Source organism: Diorhabda carinulata, chromosome 6, assembly GCF_026250575.1.
Source record: "Diorhabda carinulata isolate Delta chromosome 6, icDioCari1.1, whole genome shotgun sequence".
In the NCBI taxonomy this organism is placed as follows: Eukaryota; Metazoa; Arthropoda; class Insecta; order Coleoptera; family Chrysomelidae; genus Diorhabda; species Diorhabda carinulata.
Genome location: NC_079465.1, coordinates 24,214,279 through 24,230,803, shown reverse-complemented (window position 1 = coordinate 24,230,803; position 16,525 = coordinate 24,214,279). Strand labels below are relative to the sequence as shown.

Genomic DNA, 16,525 nt, shown 5'->3' with positions numbered 1-16,525 from the left:
TCAATTAGAACTCAAGATATGCAGCATTGAGTGGAAAAAATAATAGAAAAATTCAATGAAGTTGAATGTCTGCGCTTAATTCTCTCCAGATTCAACCAATTCATTCATATCGTATCTCAAATTGAAGAACTTGATTTACTGAGTGTTTTTGACCAAAACGAACAACATATCTCAATTAGAACTCAAGATATGCAGCATTGAGTGGAAAAAATAATAGAAAAATTCAATGAAGTTGAATGTCTGCGCTTAATTCTCTCCAGATTCAACCAATTCATTTGTATCGTATCTCAAATTGAAGTATCTGATTTACTGAGTGTTTTTGACCAAAACGAATTACATATCTCAATTAGAACTCAAGATATGCAGCATTGAGTGGAAAAAATATTGTAAAAATTCAATGAAGCTGAATGTCTGCGCTTAACTCTCTCCAGATTCAACCAATTCATTTGTATCGTATCTCAAATTGAAGTACCTGATTTACTGAGTGTTTTGTTTTTGACCAAAACGAATTACATATGTATCTCAATTAGAACTCAAGATATGCAGCATCGAGTGGAAAAAATAATAGAAAAATTCAATGAAGGTGAATGTCTACGCTTAATTCTCTCCAGACTCGACGAATTCATTCGTATCGTATCTCAAATTGAAGAACTTGATTTACTGAGTGTTTTTAGACCAAAACGAATAACATATCTCGATTAAAAATCAAGATATGGAAGAAGGAACCTATGAAAACGACGAAAATTAACTGGAATCGAGTTATTTTTGATTATAACTTAAGAATGGTATAAGTTGAGTGACTTTGAATGCTTGATGATAAATCTAATCTAGGCATAAATACCGTGTAACTAAAAAGAAAATGAAGAAAATCGGACGGATAAAAAAGCGGGATGAACTGCCATTAGATTTTTAAAAATGTTCACTTTCCGGGTTAATTTTCTCGACAAAAATCAAAATTCACTAGAAAATATTTGAAAATGGTCTAGTTTTAAAAATAGTCGTATGAACACGGAGGATGTTCAACTTCAGGACAGTTATTTAGATAGCCGAGACCCAAAAGATATCAAAGGAACGTGTTGAACGCAACGTGAATGAATATGCGGAAGCTCTGTTCAATATGGCTGCCACTCAACCCAAAAAACAATGTATTGATTATTCTGAGCGGTATTTGGAGATATTCAATCGCAATAAACGCAAATTTTTGCTTCGATATGTGACAATGGATGCAATATGGTTCTATCGATAGTCAGCACGTGAAGAATCGACTTCAAATCGTGAAAAAATACGAAAATCGACTGGAAAGATGATGCTATTAATATTTTGGGATACACAAGGTATAATATTAAACTTAAAAAGGAATAAAACCATAAACAACCACTATTAGTTTGTATTATTAGAGTTTTGAATCGCATAAAGGTTTAATTTGAAGAAGAAGAAAGTGCTGTTTCATCAGAACAAGGCATCAAGTCACAAATCAATGAAAACGATGGGTAAAATACTTGAATTAGGGTTCGAATTGTTACGGCATCCACTGCTTTCTCTGAACCTGGTTCCCAGCGATTTTTTCCTATTCTCAGTCTTTAAGCCTACTAAATTTTCAATTCACATATTTAGATTTAAAAATTTGCGGTATCAAATAAACCAATATTTTAAATAATTATCCAAATTTGTTGCTAGTTAGTTCTCAAAAATCGATTTCGTTGCTCAATCGATGGTCTTGATGAACACACGTTTAAAATTGCAAAAACGAACTTAATGTTGATAAGAAATAGCAAACTGAATCCACAAAAGATAAGTATAGACCTTTGAAGAAATTTATTGAATTATAGTGTTGAGCTGAGTACCTCAACTGTACTTAAAACACTTTTAGAAGTTGTCCGAAAGATAAGAAAATCAAAGAACAAAACGCAGTATGTATATGGATTAGATTGACACATCATTCTTCTTCTGCAAAGAACAAGAAGAACAAAAATTAGTCATCGAAAATTCAGTTTTATATTAAAAGAGAATGAATAAATTCGAATGGAAAATTTTCGCTTTGCATTCTCGTATTATACACGCCAATTTGTCATATTTTAGCGATTTCGTAAATATTCTCTTGAATATACAAACAATTCGGTTGCGTTATAACTTCCTGTACCACATAAACTTTCATCGCCTACCACATACTTCCTACGTCACTATGATCACAGTTAAAAATATTCCTCGCTAACGGGAGACTGCGTAGGAAAACTTTTTCCGATATAATAACCGTCCACACACGTATATCGACACAAAAAAATCCTACAATGTTTATATTGAATTGAAATGAATTTTTTGTAGGAATTAATAATTAATAATAGTTCGACTACTATTATATACCGTGAGCCGGCCCTGTACTAATATTTTTTCGAAGATAAAATTTAGCGAAACCCACGGGTACTTGTATTTAACTTTTGTTTACTATTTACTCTTTTTTATAAACGGTTTATAAAGACAATACTGTTTGTTTACTGCATTCTAGAGATCTCAGCAATCCGAAAGTTCTAGAATTTGTTTTTAATATATAAAGCGGAAGTTTAAAATACCAACTAAAAAGTAAAAAATAAAAGGCAGTTCAACAACCCTGAGAAAACTTTTAGAGTTACTTATACTAACAAGTAAAAAATACATTATACATAGTGAACAAAAAATCCGTAGGTTTCAATCTTTTTCTGATTTCATCATCTCTAAGCTTTTAATCTTAGCTTTATAATAAGTTTCCTATGTTGTTAATGAGTTATTTTTTTTTGGTTGCTTCTTCATGGATGTTTTTACTCGATCTTATTCGATCCTATCACATTCTTCAGTAGGAACCACGCCGTTTTGAGATCCGACTTCGTGGCTGATGAAAGATTTCTAGCCCAAACTTTCTTTTAAGTTCAAGATTTAAGCCCGAGCTCTGCACAGGCCAATCCATAGTGACATATTGGCGTTAATCCTTCCGAGAATCTACTCTAAAGGATACGTTTTCTTTTATGCGGAACAGTACACGAATCTTTCTCTAGGTCTTCTGTAGACTCGTCCTCTTCTATCGCTACTAACGTGATCTATGGCTGCTCGGTGGGCTTGGGACCAGTAGAAGTGCAGAAAGGAAACTAAACCACTTCATATTGGATTTCGTACAATTAGAGCGTGTTAAGGTATATAAATGCGCTTTACTAAATGACATATTGATCGTAGTAGAAAACCAGAAAGATCTACAAGGAAATTTGAAGAACTGGAACCAAATATTGACATAAAAAAGAATGAAAATGAACAAAAAAAAAACTAAAGTTATCGAAATCAGGATTGATGAAGATCTTGTAGGAAAATTTAGTAGCTTCTAAGTTGGAAGAAATAGGAAAACATGATTTGGAATTACTATACATCAAACAAGAGGATCGTAACAGAAAAAAAAGGAATCTCCAATGAGACAAAAATGAAAGTGTGCAAAGAAACTTACAGGTCAATTCTCACATAGAGCTGTGAACTTTTGGAATTGACAGAAAGGAACAAAAGTGGAATTGGAGCAGCAAGGATGAAATACCCTTAAAAGGAGTAACTAGAAATGATAGTAACTCGAATATAAGAGAAGATTTAGAAGTTGAACCGATTCCTATAAAGGAAACAACTAGAATGGTGGTGCCACCTACAAAGATTGATAACACAGTGCCAATAAGAAAAATTTTGGAAAATAAAATATCAGGAAAAGAAAACCATTTAGCGTATAATAGATATGGAAACCTAAGAAACACATTTTCACGTATCCCTTTTATCATCCCTTCGCGGTAATAAATACATTCGAATTTTTCGAATAATCCCTTGAAACCTACTCTGTACGTACCATTTTCAATCTCATACGGACGAGTTCCGCAGTCTATTAGCACAACAAAGAAACAGTAACAAAAATCTGCTGAATTTAAAATCCGGATGTGATGAACAAAGATTCGTTATTCGTTCTGTGGCCCGAACGAAATTGCGCACAGTATTTATATCCCCATTGTTATTACATACTTCATATTCCCATGTGAAACGAGTTTATTTCTTTCGAGAGTCGACGAATTCAAATCAAAATTACACAATTGAAAATTACATTTATTAACAATCAGAATTTTTACAATATCGAATTAATCTTGATGAAGTTCGCATTCAATAACCTCTAACACATCATATTAGATTTAATGCTTCATTGTAGGAAAATCTTTGGCCTCCGAGAGGGTTACATCTGGCGAATAGGGTGTAGGTGGTTGCAATTCAAACTTTAATTCATCAATTTTGGTCATCGAAATAATGGATGTGTGACCTGGTGAAACAACACATTTTTTTTCTTCGCCTCAAACATTGCAATAAGTTCGCACGTTACTATTTCAAAATAATCATTGCAAATTATACCTTGCGTGCAGATGGATCGGTCTTTGCCTTCTTTGGAGCCGGTTCTCCCTTTTCAGTCCATTATTTTGATCGTTCTTTTGTCGATTTTCTTCAAAATTACTGGAGTCGTCAACTCATTTGGAGGACCAGTACGATGATGGTCTTCGTACGGCCTCGTTTGAACCTTGCTACCCAATATTTTACTGTTTAAATTGGTTGGACTAAACCCTTTCGTTTATGTTGGATTTTGAACAAGGTTATTTTCTTGTTTGCTTTTATATCAAATTGTTTTCTTTTTTGCGATGTTTCCATGTATCCTTAGGTATCTTAGATGCTGATTCGCTTTTGTAGCTACTGTTGTAAATAATTGGGTCTAAACATTCGTTTGGGGTTGGTAAAGAAGATGACTGTATCTTCGGCCAAAATATCTGTAGTAAGTCAACTAGTGGACCAAGTACGGAATCCTGCTGCAATTGGGAAACGTTTTCTTAGTTTCGAAGTTTAAGTTGGTTAAATAAGATTTCAGGAATAGTTCTTGATGTCTCAACTCTGTCAAAAATCTTTTGTAGCGGGCTTATTAAATTTTGTGCTAATCCTTGCTCTGTATTTCGTAATTTAGTAGTTGGAAAATTGTAAATTTACAGAATATTGTATAAGAATGAACAAAACCAAATGTTATTAACACGGAAAAGTCTTTTTCTTGATATAGGATCAACACATTTCTTTTTATATTTTCTTTTGTGGTTCCTTCATTTAATAATAAAGCCACAATCTGGTGAAATATCCTACGGCAGACGTAGTTTTATGGTTTATTATCATATTCGGGACATATTACCAGACTGAACTCTTCTGGATTCTTTTTTGTATAGACGTAAAAGCAAAAAAATATTTATAAAACTAGTTTCATTGCGTTTCGATTTGTACCTAAATTATACGTGGCTAAAAATTTCAATGAAACAATGTATTTACGATAATTTTTTATATACTATACAAGGTGGATAATGTAATAAGATCAGAACATACAGAAAGCACAATAAAATTGAAAACATTTCATTTATTTCAGGCTTACAACTACGTAACAGTGGGGAGGATACGCGAATGCCGATAGATGGAACCACAACGGGTTCGGATTCTGCCAATAGGCTTCCGAAACATAACCACGGCAATTATGGACATTCGTATGATCCAGAATATGCTCACATGGAATCGTGGTTGGACGAACATCCCGATTTCGTCAATGATTATTTCCTGAGGTAAATATCCATATAAATATATATAAAAGAAGACTCTGTTTGTCTAATGATACAGAATTTGATTTGAAACCAGCGACGCCTGAAGGTTTATTCCATTATCAAACACTAATTAAATATCTTAATCAAATTTGAAAGCTAAATGACATTGAAACTTGAAAACCAAAATTGAAAGGGTGTAAGGACATTGAAGCTGAAGATGAGGTTAGTATCAGAACCGGAAGATCCAAAGAACAGACTTCTAAAGGGTTTACAGCCGCGAGAGGTCTAAAGGTGATGTCTCGCGCCATCAAACATTCTACGGAAAAAATTATAACCATAAGGACATGACATGACAGACTAAAGGCGATGTTAAGAAACAGGCATCAATAACAACAAACCTAATTAATCTGATATGGGAATGTACCTAGAATTCTGAAACTAAAGTGGAAACCGAAATTTATATAAAAGTTTTCACGCGTTGGTGATTGAATTGAATTCACGTTTATCGAAGGGGCTTTCAACATATATATAAATGCAGAAATTTCTCTTTTAATTACGTTTTGTTAATAGAACTGAAAACTAATCGAATATCTGCTCAATTGTGAAAATAATTAACAATAACAACTCGCTGCAGTTGAATGGAAAACCTCTAGGCGAAGCTTTCCGATTATCAATTCTCTCTCGACCTCAAATTACTTTGTGTATATTCACTTCAAAGGAAAATAATTTTTTTATTATAATTTGATTGAAATAATAATCGCGTTTAGTTTAAAATCGGCTTTTTGCCTAATTACAGAAAAGCTACTCGTCAAATAGTGGAACAATGGCAAGTCTCTCACGCGACTCCTACGTCGTCTAGCGTCGAACTTTCATCGCCTTCGCATAACAACCAATCGCGCGCGAGTTCCGGCGCTACGACACCAGTACGCAAAATATCTGCGCACGAATTCGAACGCAGCGGTTTATTAAAACCGATGATTAACACCATAGATGGACAACCGACGTTTCTGACCAGCGAGAACCAAACACCGGCAGCGACTGGTAGTCCCACGCTCGGTAGAAGACAGAGGAGGTCTAGGCATGAACTTAGGCAGATGGACGAGAAAGATCTCATTTTTGAGTTGGTGAGTTCACTATAATTCCCTATTAAATATTTTTTAAGACGCGATTATATTTTGTGCAATGAATTAGATCAAGTTCCAATTCACACCTTATTATAACTTCGCGCACATTCGAAAGAAGATGGAGGTTGATGGCAATATATAGAAACGGAACATGGAAACTGTTGCGAGTTTGAACGAAGTGTTTGTCTCTGAACAATCTTAACCTAGATCAATTTGGCGACTAGTAGATGCTTTTTTAGTACAATCCCGAAACGAACAATTGGAATTAACGGTGGATACCACCAGATGATGGTCCATAAAGAGTTCGTTTCACTTTAACTGAACGTGTATCTGGGGGATTGTACATTGAACAATTAGACGCTTCCAAAAAAACATTTTAGGATTGCGAAGCAAATAGATTCACCGGATCAATTGCCCGACGAATTTTTTTTCATCCCCCAAATTAGAATTCTCATTTAACGTGGATATGAAAAACGAAACAAATGAAATTGAAAAAAAAACGGTTTTTTCGAGCTGTAGCTTCCAAAGCGTCGCGAATCTGGCAGTTGTTCTAAGTTTGTTCTCAATTAACGTGGATATGAAAAACGAAACAAAAAAATTGAAAAAAAAAACAGTTTTTTCGAGCTGTAGCTTCCAAAGCGTCGCGATTCTTGCAGTTGTTCTAAGTTTGCTCTCAATTAACGTGGATATGAAAAACGAAACAAAGGAAATTGAAAAAAAAAACGGTTTTTTCGAGCTGTAGCTTCCAAAGCGTCGCGAATCTGGCAGTTGTTCTAAGTTTGTTTTGAATTAGCGTGGGGAGGATGAGAATGAAACAGAAAATTGAAAAAAAATTGGTTTTTCCAGCAGTAGCTTCCAAAGCGTCGCGATTCTGGCAGTTGTTCTAAGTTTGTTCTCAATGAACATGGATATGAAAAACGAAGCAAAAAAATTGAAAAAAAAACTGTTTTTTCGACCTGTAGCTTCCAAAGCGTCGCGAATCTGGCAGTTGTTCTAAGTTTGTTCTCAATTAACGTGGATATGAAAAACGAAACAAAAAAATTGAAAAAAAAACTGTTTTTTCGAGCTGTAGCTTCCAAAGCGTCGCGAATCTGGCAGTTGTTCTAAGTTTGTTCTCAATTAACGTGGAGATGAAAAATGAAACAAAGAAATTGACAAAAAAACGGTTTTTTCGAGCTATAGCTTCCAAAGCGTCGTGAATTTGGCAGTTGTTCTAAGTTTGTTCTCAATTAGCATGGGGAGGATTAGAATGAAACATAGAAAATTGAAAAAAACGGTTTTTTCCAGCAGTAGCTTCCAAAGCGTCGCGATTTTTGCAGTTGTTCTAAGTTTGTTCTCAATTAGCATGGGGAGGATGAGAATGAAACATAGAAAATTGGAAAAAAAAACGGTTTTTTCGAGCTATAGCTTCCAAAGCGTCGTGAATTTGGCAGTTGTTCTAAGTTTGTTCTCAATTAGCATGGGGAGGATTAGAATGAAACATAGAAATTTGAAAAAAACGGTTTTTTCCAGCAGTAGCTTCCAAAGCGTCGCGATTCTTGCAGTTGTTCTAAGTTTGTTCTCAATTAGCATGGGGAGGATGAGAATGAAACATAGAAAATTGGAAAAAAAAAACGGTTTTCTCGAGCTATAGCTTCCAAAGAGTCGCGGATTCTGGCTGATATTCTAAGTTTGTTCTCAATTATTTTACAATATTGAAAAAAATATATTTTGAACTCTCAAAAAATTGATTACTTATTTTGTTAACACCTCAAAAAGACCTCAATTTTGAGAAATAACTTTCATATGAGGTGTTCTAGCTTCTTCCTAAATTTTAGCGATTATTCTAGGTTTGTTCCAGTTTCTTCTCTATTAGCGTGAAGATGAAAAAATGAAACAAAGAAAATTGAAAAAAAAATCCAGTTTTTGAACTATGCTGCATTTTTTTCGAATTAGATACATATTTTTGAAAAATACGGTGAAACTGCTAAAATTTCGACTTCCTGACAATGCAGTAACAAATTTTTGACAAATATATTTCTCTTAATATTCCATTTTCGGATCTTCCATTCCATAGTGCTTGAGGGTTAAACAATACAACTTCAAATGTTTATTTTTCTTAAATAACAGAATGTCATTTCAATACCCAAGCTATAAAAGGATAAACAGAGAAAAACGAAAAATTTGACTATACTATGTTTGGAAATTGTTGAGAGGCTCAACAACAGAGAATTGCTCGGTTCCATAAGGATCTGGCAAACTCACCCATTATCTGTTATTTTCCTATCGTTCTCGATATAAACTAGGACATTATGAGATGAGATTTTCGGGGGTAGAGAAAGATTGTCGATGTTCTTTAGTACGTAATGGTCCATTCTTTTCATTAGAAAGTGTATTTTTACTAAGAATAACAAATATCTTTTTTAAACCATATCGTTTAGTTTATTTCATCCCTTTTTGTTAGAAATAATCATTAGGGCACCTTTAAACGTTACTATTATATTATATAACTTTGTCGTCAATTGGAAAATATATTTCCGCATACGTCAAGAGCTTTTGAATCGGTGCAAATAGGCATTGACTTCTGTTGGAGAATCCTATAAATAATTTGTTGTATAAGTTTCATTGAAGCGACTAGGGTAAAAAGTAAATATCAACTTTTTTTTGTTTTCAATGTTGTTTTGGAATATTTATATGAATATTTTCTTAACTTTATGTCAGAACTTTTCCGATTCATTTTAAATGGATGTGACAGTGATCTTCTTATAGCGCTGTTTAACCTTTTTATCGCTACCAGATAATAAATGCGACGGGGATGTATCGTATAAAAATCCAATTTTCTTTCAATCTTCGACAAGTCCGCGAAACTTCTTACATCAGTATAATAGAAAGTTGCGTAAACTTCTTTGGAAATATTTATCGCTAGGGCCACTATCCTTCTGTCAAACTTAGTAAAACTTTTGACGAGATAAAGAAAAACGATGCTTGAGTTGAAAAAACTGTCATTTATACTATATTATATTACAAGATGATCTCAGAAGGAAAATGAGCTTAATCCAGCGCAGAAATAATCGTACCGAATGATGGATAGTACCTGAATCCTAATCAGGTATCGTAAATAATGTCTAAGGAAGACGTGGAGGAATTTCAAGAGCAACGACCACAATAAACCCTCCTCTTTCCTTGAAGAGCTCTATGCAAACACCCACTACTCCCAAAGCAATGATTTTGAAACTGCCTAAAGTTGCTTCGACCTCAAAACCTCCTCTACTTGGAGCTTCCAAACTCGAGGTCCAAATAAAGACGCCAAGAACCCAAAGTTTTACGTAAATGGAACAACGAATTAGTTCTAAAATCGGTAAAACTGCATCCGAGGGTGGAAATCAAGAGGGAAAATCGAATCTGTAGCTTGACGTGAATCGAGAGGGACAACTCGAAAGAACACCTGTTAGATTTCATTGACAGGAGCTATCATGCGGTTTCCATTCGGCATCATATCCTAATTTTACAAAAGGTTGAAGCTAAAGCATCTGATCAGTTTAAAAGACATCGGCGTTTGGTAATTTCGAATGGGGTACAACGAACTTATGACTTAATGGCCCTTTTTCACCCGCGAGTTGATGATCATTGCTTCATTTGGATATTCCCCGCTGTTGACTTTGTTTAAGATCCTCAGAATAATTCAATATCCAGGATTTTTCGTCGTGGATGAGTCCTTGAGTTGTGATATTAGAGGATGCTCAAGAAGAGCTCAATAGAAGGCTAAATATAAACATGGGAGGGTACTACTAAAATAAAAAGAGGACATTCAGTTCTTCAAAAATCTATTACAATTCATCTATGCAATTAACAAAACCATTTTCAAATCATAGAAATGCTTTTCGATTCTTTTGGATCCATCAAAGGCAGCAAAGGGAATTTAAAAATCTTTCATAATGGTTGTGAGGTTAGTTCTTCCAAATGTTTTACCATTTCTCGGCCAAATTAGCGATCCATGCAGGGTCTAAGTAATTACGAATGTTTAAGCACCGATTAAATGTGATTGCGTGATCTCCTTCACTTGAACCGGCTTCTACTAATTCACGATCTTTTTGGAATTGCTTCGTTTATTCAGATTTTCGATATACAATTATAATTTTCGTTGTTTTTTCGCCTGGTTAATGAAATTATTTCGTATCGTTTTTGGTAACAGGAGAAAACAAAATAAGTGATCATTAATAAAAGTAATAGTTCTCTAGAAATCTTTTGTGTGATACTTTTTATACGAGAAAGAATTTTTTTTCGTTGTAATCATATCTTCGATCTTTCCGTTAAGAACGGCTTTGTCTCGAATTGAAAAATGATTGGTCCACTTTATTGATGACCTTAAATAAAAACGATAAAAATAGACAATTCTTAATGACGTTTTGTTCCGATTTTTATTTTAACAAAGGTCGGCAGAAATAGGCCGTAACCTAAATCATCACGACAAAAAAAATTACGAATTCAAAGTCGGCACTGAACTTTTTAGTGATAGTTATAAATAAAAATTCGAAAATGGGTTGTTTCCATACCGTTAGTTGATGTTTAATCGATAATTTTCTCACTTTGTTAAATCGATCGTACTCGCAGATAATAATTATATTTATACGAGGTAGCTACGAGATGTTATACTACTTAACATCATTAATCATTTTATCAGTGTAAACATTCCTCATTCTTAATTATAAATGATTGTGAAGTGTCGAGAAAATAATTAACAATTTCTAGTTGAGACGTACTTACGAGGTGTAAACAAATAATACAGTTAATTATTTTATTAAAAATAATGTGAACAGAAATCGCGTGATGCTAAATCCGGTTGATATTAGAAAATAGAAACCTAAACAAACTTTCGATTAACTTCAGTACTTTGTGTACCTCGGAGGGTTTATCAGTAAATAGCAACTACTATGTTATCTAAAAGCACTTTAAGAAGCTTGAATGTAAGCACTGTAGCTTTTGTCTATGAACAGACTCCCAATCATAGTGCTGGTGGTCGGTTCACAGTGAGCAAAGGGCCGAAAACTTCCCCAAAGGTCGTAAAATCGATTGTCGGACTTTTTACCGAGAAAAACCCCCAGATTTTAAATTTCGTGGCAATTGGAGTACATTTTACTACTTCCGGTATCCCGAATACGAAATTTCGTAGCCATCTGAGTTCATTCCACTAATTTCGGTCTCCATTTTGAAACAGCAATTTCCGTTTGTGAAAACACTACCTCCGAATACGTAATTAGCGACCGGGGAAAATCCCAGATGCAAATTTCAATTCAATCGTTTCGTTTTAAAGACTTTTTGTCAACTTGTCGACTTTTGTTTGTGCGACGATTACCTTTGATTCCTTATAGAAACGACAAGAGCTTCCACTTGAGTCCCAATTTGGTCCCATATATTTTTGACCCTACCTGTCAATGATCGTATCTATGGGCGTCCTTTAGCCCATATATACCTTTAATTCTTTTATAGCTTCACTTTCTAATCTAAAATTACTAGAGCTGATGTGGTGTAATACTTTAAAGTGATTTTTTACTTATTGAAGTTGTTCTTGTAAGACTAAATCATTATCAAAGTTAAAATAAATATTTTTGTTTAATTATCTTCTATATTATTCTTTGTTTTTATTCCAAGAACTCTTCGGAGCTTATTCGACTGAAAGTTTAGCATTTCAACTATCGTTTGAATTCGAGCGATTATTTTTTCAAAGAAATACAATAAAAACAAACCGCATTCGAAATTGATGATCCTAAAAAGTATCCTCGAACGATGCCGTGGATAATTCTCTCGAGTTCAAACGGTTTAAAACAATACCTCTTTGTTAATGAACAAGCTATGTGGGTCGAAGCTCTCATCTACTCCAAAAAGAGGAGATTAATCGAAGTTCGCAAAATCAAGACTAATTGCCGCACATTGTTCTGGTACAAATAAATCACTAGACCAATGATGGGCTCGAAAAATTGGAGAAATTTATTATTTTTTTCATGAAAAATAAATATGGCTTCAAGTCAAAAGTATTAGAGAATTTGTAAGGCTTCAAAGTCTGGTGTACGTGTTCCAATTATTAGAACGAACTGGTAGTAAAACGGACGAAACAAAATTTAACATCACTCACAATTTTAGGAAAGTTTGCTTATTCTCCGGATATTGCCCCATCTAATCATGATTTGCTTCAGTCCTAAAATTTACTTTTCGAAAAATAGTTTCTGATGATGATAATTTCCTCATTAAAACGTTGAGTTTAATAGTGAATAATTTGTGTTGAAAAATGTATTAGAAAATTGAGATATGACAACACTGATATCAATAATGAGTGTTTTAAGTTCGATCTCCAATTCCACAATGATTGTAAACTCTCGGATCTACAAATTTTCCGTTCGAATTATTTTCTACGTTGATTTGTAAATATGCACTAAGCAAATTCTTCCAGATACAATTTTCTAAAGCGAAAATGATCTGTAGAAAACTCAAACATCCAATTTCGGCCTAGTCCCCAAAAATTTCATAGATTTCTTTCTGTAGATGAACTCTCGTATACCACAGAAAGACGTTGATCCAGTCACAAACTTTTGGTCTATTCGTCACTATTTATTCCTAAATACCGAAAAATCCAAACCAAAAGACTGTTTTTCTTGTCTAAGTCTTTATTTTATCTATGATGTGTCTCAAATCGATCACGTTGAAACTCATACAAGAACCTAACGGTAATAAACGTCTGGTAGCAACCTCTGACGTGTTTTCTGGCTATTTAATGATATATATTCGAGTGGAAGAAATTCTTTCTTAATCTTTCTTCTGTATTCAACATCGTGATGAAAATATTATCAGTACTTAACCATGAAATGTATTAGAATGTTTTTATATATGTACATACACTGTCCGCTAGCTAATTTCATGTTTAGTTTGTTATACTATTAGCGTCTTTTACCGAAGCATTGATAATTATTCATTCAAATTTATTGTAAACGAAAAAGAAATCGATTTAAACCAAAATTTAAACCGATTTCTACAGAACTTAATCGTCATTCAATAAGTCGTGTGACATTTTTTTGTTCAGGTCAAAGATATCTGTAATGAATTGGAGATTCGATCGTTATGTCACAAAATCCTCCAGAACGTGTGTATGCTGCTTAACGCCGATCGCGGTTCGCTGTTTTTGGTGGAAGGCGATAAATATAGCGGTTGTCCCGTCGCTCCAGGTCACTATAGGGATCGTTGTTTGGTGTCAAAATTATTCGACGTTTGTTCGAAAAGTACCTTAGTGGAAATTGAGAAAAAAGAAGAGATCAAGATTCCTCTGGGAACTGGTATTGTGGGATACGTAGCCGAGAGTGGGGAACCCGTCAATATACCAGATGCTTATCAGGTGAGATCATTTTTTTTATATATTTTCCGAACAAATTAAATTGAATTAATTAATAGATGAAAAATTACGATCTTATCTAACTAAATCTATTCTAATTCGAATGATTTCAATATGTAGGAATGTGATTTAGTTTGTTTTAAGTGCAAAGGAATTTATTTTTTTTTATATAGATATAAATCGAATGAAATTTACAACATTGTTTGTAACAACGAAGGTCGTTATTAAGTAATTATATTGTTATTAAAATAATTTTCTTGATAATATTTATTAGCAATTAGAGTGATGTGATAAGAATCGAAAATAATGTGATGTTTACAATCTTTCTAATCGTGGGGTTCAATTTATAAATAAATAGATAAATAAAATCATTTTTATATATACAAACGAAGTTTTCAAAAATTAGTTCAAAAGATACAATCACCTGCTGTGATAAAAACTTGTATTGAAACAAACATCAAATTGATTCCGGGTATATCAAAAGTACCGCGCATTCGCCGAATTTTAGAATTGAACTGTAACCGGACAGGACCGGCTCCAGAGCTCATATCGCGTTCGTTTGTTATAATCTTTTTTTATTTTTGTTTAATGCAAATATATGGAAAATTTGAAAATAATTGTCCATTGGAGGTAATTAGAGAAGTTTTTTTTTTATTTTAATCATTTCAGATTAGAGTTTGATAAACGATTAAATTCGATATTAGAATAAAACTTATTTCGTGATTATTTGTTATGATTTTAGTTTTATTTTCATAGAAAATTTGGAAAGTAAAATAACAGGTAAACATTTGACTGAAGCAAGTCCAATTGTCAAATTTCTACATGTTATTTTGAACTGATTTTGTATATAAAAAAAACCTAAAATCAAGAAAAATAATCACGAACTTTATATCGAAAAATCGATCGATACGTTTTCCAGTTTTTTTCGACTTTTCCTCGTTAAAGACAAATGAAAATATGTTTTTCTGGAACAAAAGAAAAGTCAAAATTTTTTCAGGTTTTTCCAGTTTTTCGCTTTTTTTAACTGTTACGTAATTTTTTATAATTTTAGAAGTTTTCGGTGATTTTTAGTTCCTTTTCTTAATTTTCTCTTATGTTTTTTCAATTTTTTCTAATTTCTCAATTGTTTCTTTTTATCCAAAAAATGGGCAATTGTTGAAGAAATTATTGAAATTGAGGTTTTTCGAATTTTGATTTTTTGGAATTATGCAATTATGTTTCAATTTTTTCTACTTCTCCAAAAGTTGCAGACTTTTCGCATTTCAAAAGAGTTTTCTGAAAAATTGGTGTATATTTTAATAATTTTAAGAAAATTTGTAATTTTGGAAACGAAATTTGTATAAACTTGAAAAATATCCTTCATTCATCGGCGAATTTTTCAGATTTTTCAAATTTTCGAAGTAAAATTCGTGATTTTCTTCAAATTCTAATACAGTTTTTTGTATCTCCTCCAATATTCGAATGAAAATCTTCTTTCCAGGACGAACGTTTTAATCATGAGGTAGATAGTAGGACGGGCTACAGGACGAAATCCTTATTATGCATGCCCATCAAAGACACCAACGGTGACGTCATTGGTGTAGCGCAGGTAAGAAATGTTCTATTTAAGAATTATATAAAATCAAATCACAAAAAACCAAAAAATTTTTTTTGTAGAAATAATCCGCAGATTTTTCATGATTTTCCTATGATATACACATTTTTCGAATTATTTTTACGTATTTTTCAATTTGCACATTTGTTTTTCAGAATTTTCTATCGGTCTATTTTAAAAATTGCCTTTTTCTTCCAAATTTTTTGTGATTATTCGATAATTTCTCAAATTTTTGCACATTTTATTTTTTTTATTTGCTCGCTTTTTTTAAATTCTTTTAGTCTCCAATTTCTCCTAATTTTCCGAGAAATGTTCTTCTTCTTTTTTTTTCAATTTTTGAAGAATTTTTCGATTTTTCCAGCAGTCTCTGGTTTGAAACTTATTTTTTTACATTATTTTTTATTATTTCTTGCATTATTCGAATTCGTTATTAATTTTTGCGTTTTTTGTTTCAAAATATTCTAGTTCTACAAAAGTTATTCGCTTTTTTGGAGAATTTTTTTGCAGTCTATTTTCGGAATTTGACTTTATTTATATTTTTTTTTATTTGTTCAATTTTCGAGCTTTCTATTTTTGTTAAATAATGTCAAATTTCACGAAATCTAATTTGATTTTCACAGATTTTCTGATATGCCCACACTTTTCTAGCAATCTTTCTATCAGTTCTCCAAGAAATTTTTGGTTTTTTTTTTCAATTTTCGGATAATTTTTCGATTTTTTCAAATCTCTCTTGGAATTTATTTTTTTTAAGTTTTTTTATCATTTTTTGCACTTTTAGAATTCGTTATCGATTAAGTTTTTTTATTCAATATATTCTCACTTTTTTGGAGAATTTTCCGATTTTTTA

At 32.8% G+C, this 16,525-nt stretch overlaps 1 protein-coding gene across 16 annotated transcripts in view; it reads left to right on the top strand.

Annotated features, from left to right (window-relative positions):
• The window catches only part of LOC130896065 (dual 3',5'-cyclic-AMP and -GMP phosphodiesterase 11), a 101,994-nt gene that overhangs the window by 71,897 nt on the left and 13,572 nt on the right, over window positions 1-16,525 (top strand). For all 16 annotated transcript variants that reach the window (XM_057803861.1, XM_057803857.1, XM_057803856.1 and 13 more), the window contains 4 exons: window positions 5,435-5,624; window positions 6,400-6,727; window positions 13,779-14,087; window positions 15,565-15,672. In XM_057803861.1, the coding sequence (XP_057659844.1) occupies window positions 5,435-5,624; window positions 6,400-6,727; window positions 13,779-14,087; window positions 15,565-15,672 (935 nt within the window). The remainder of the gene's footprint in view (window positions 1-5,434; window positions 5,625-6,399; window positions 6,728-13,778; window positions 14,088-15,564; window positions 15,673-16,525) is intronic.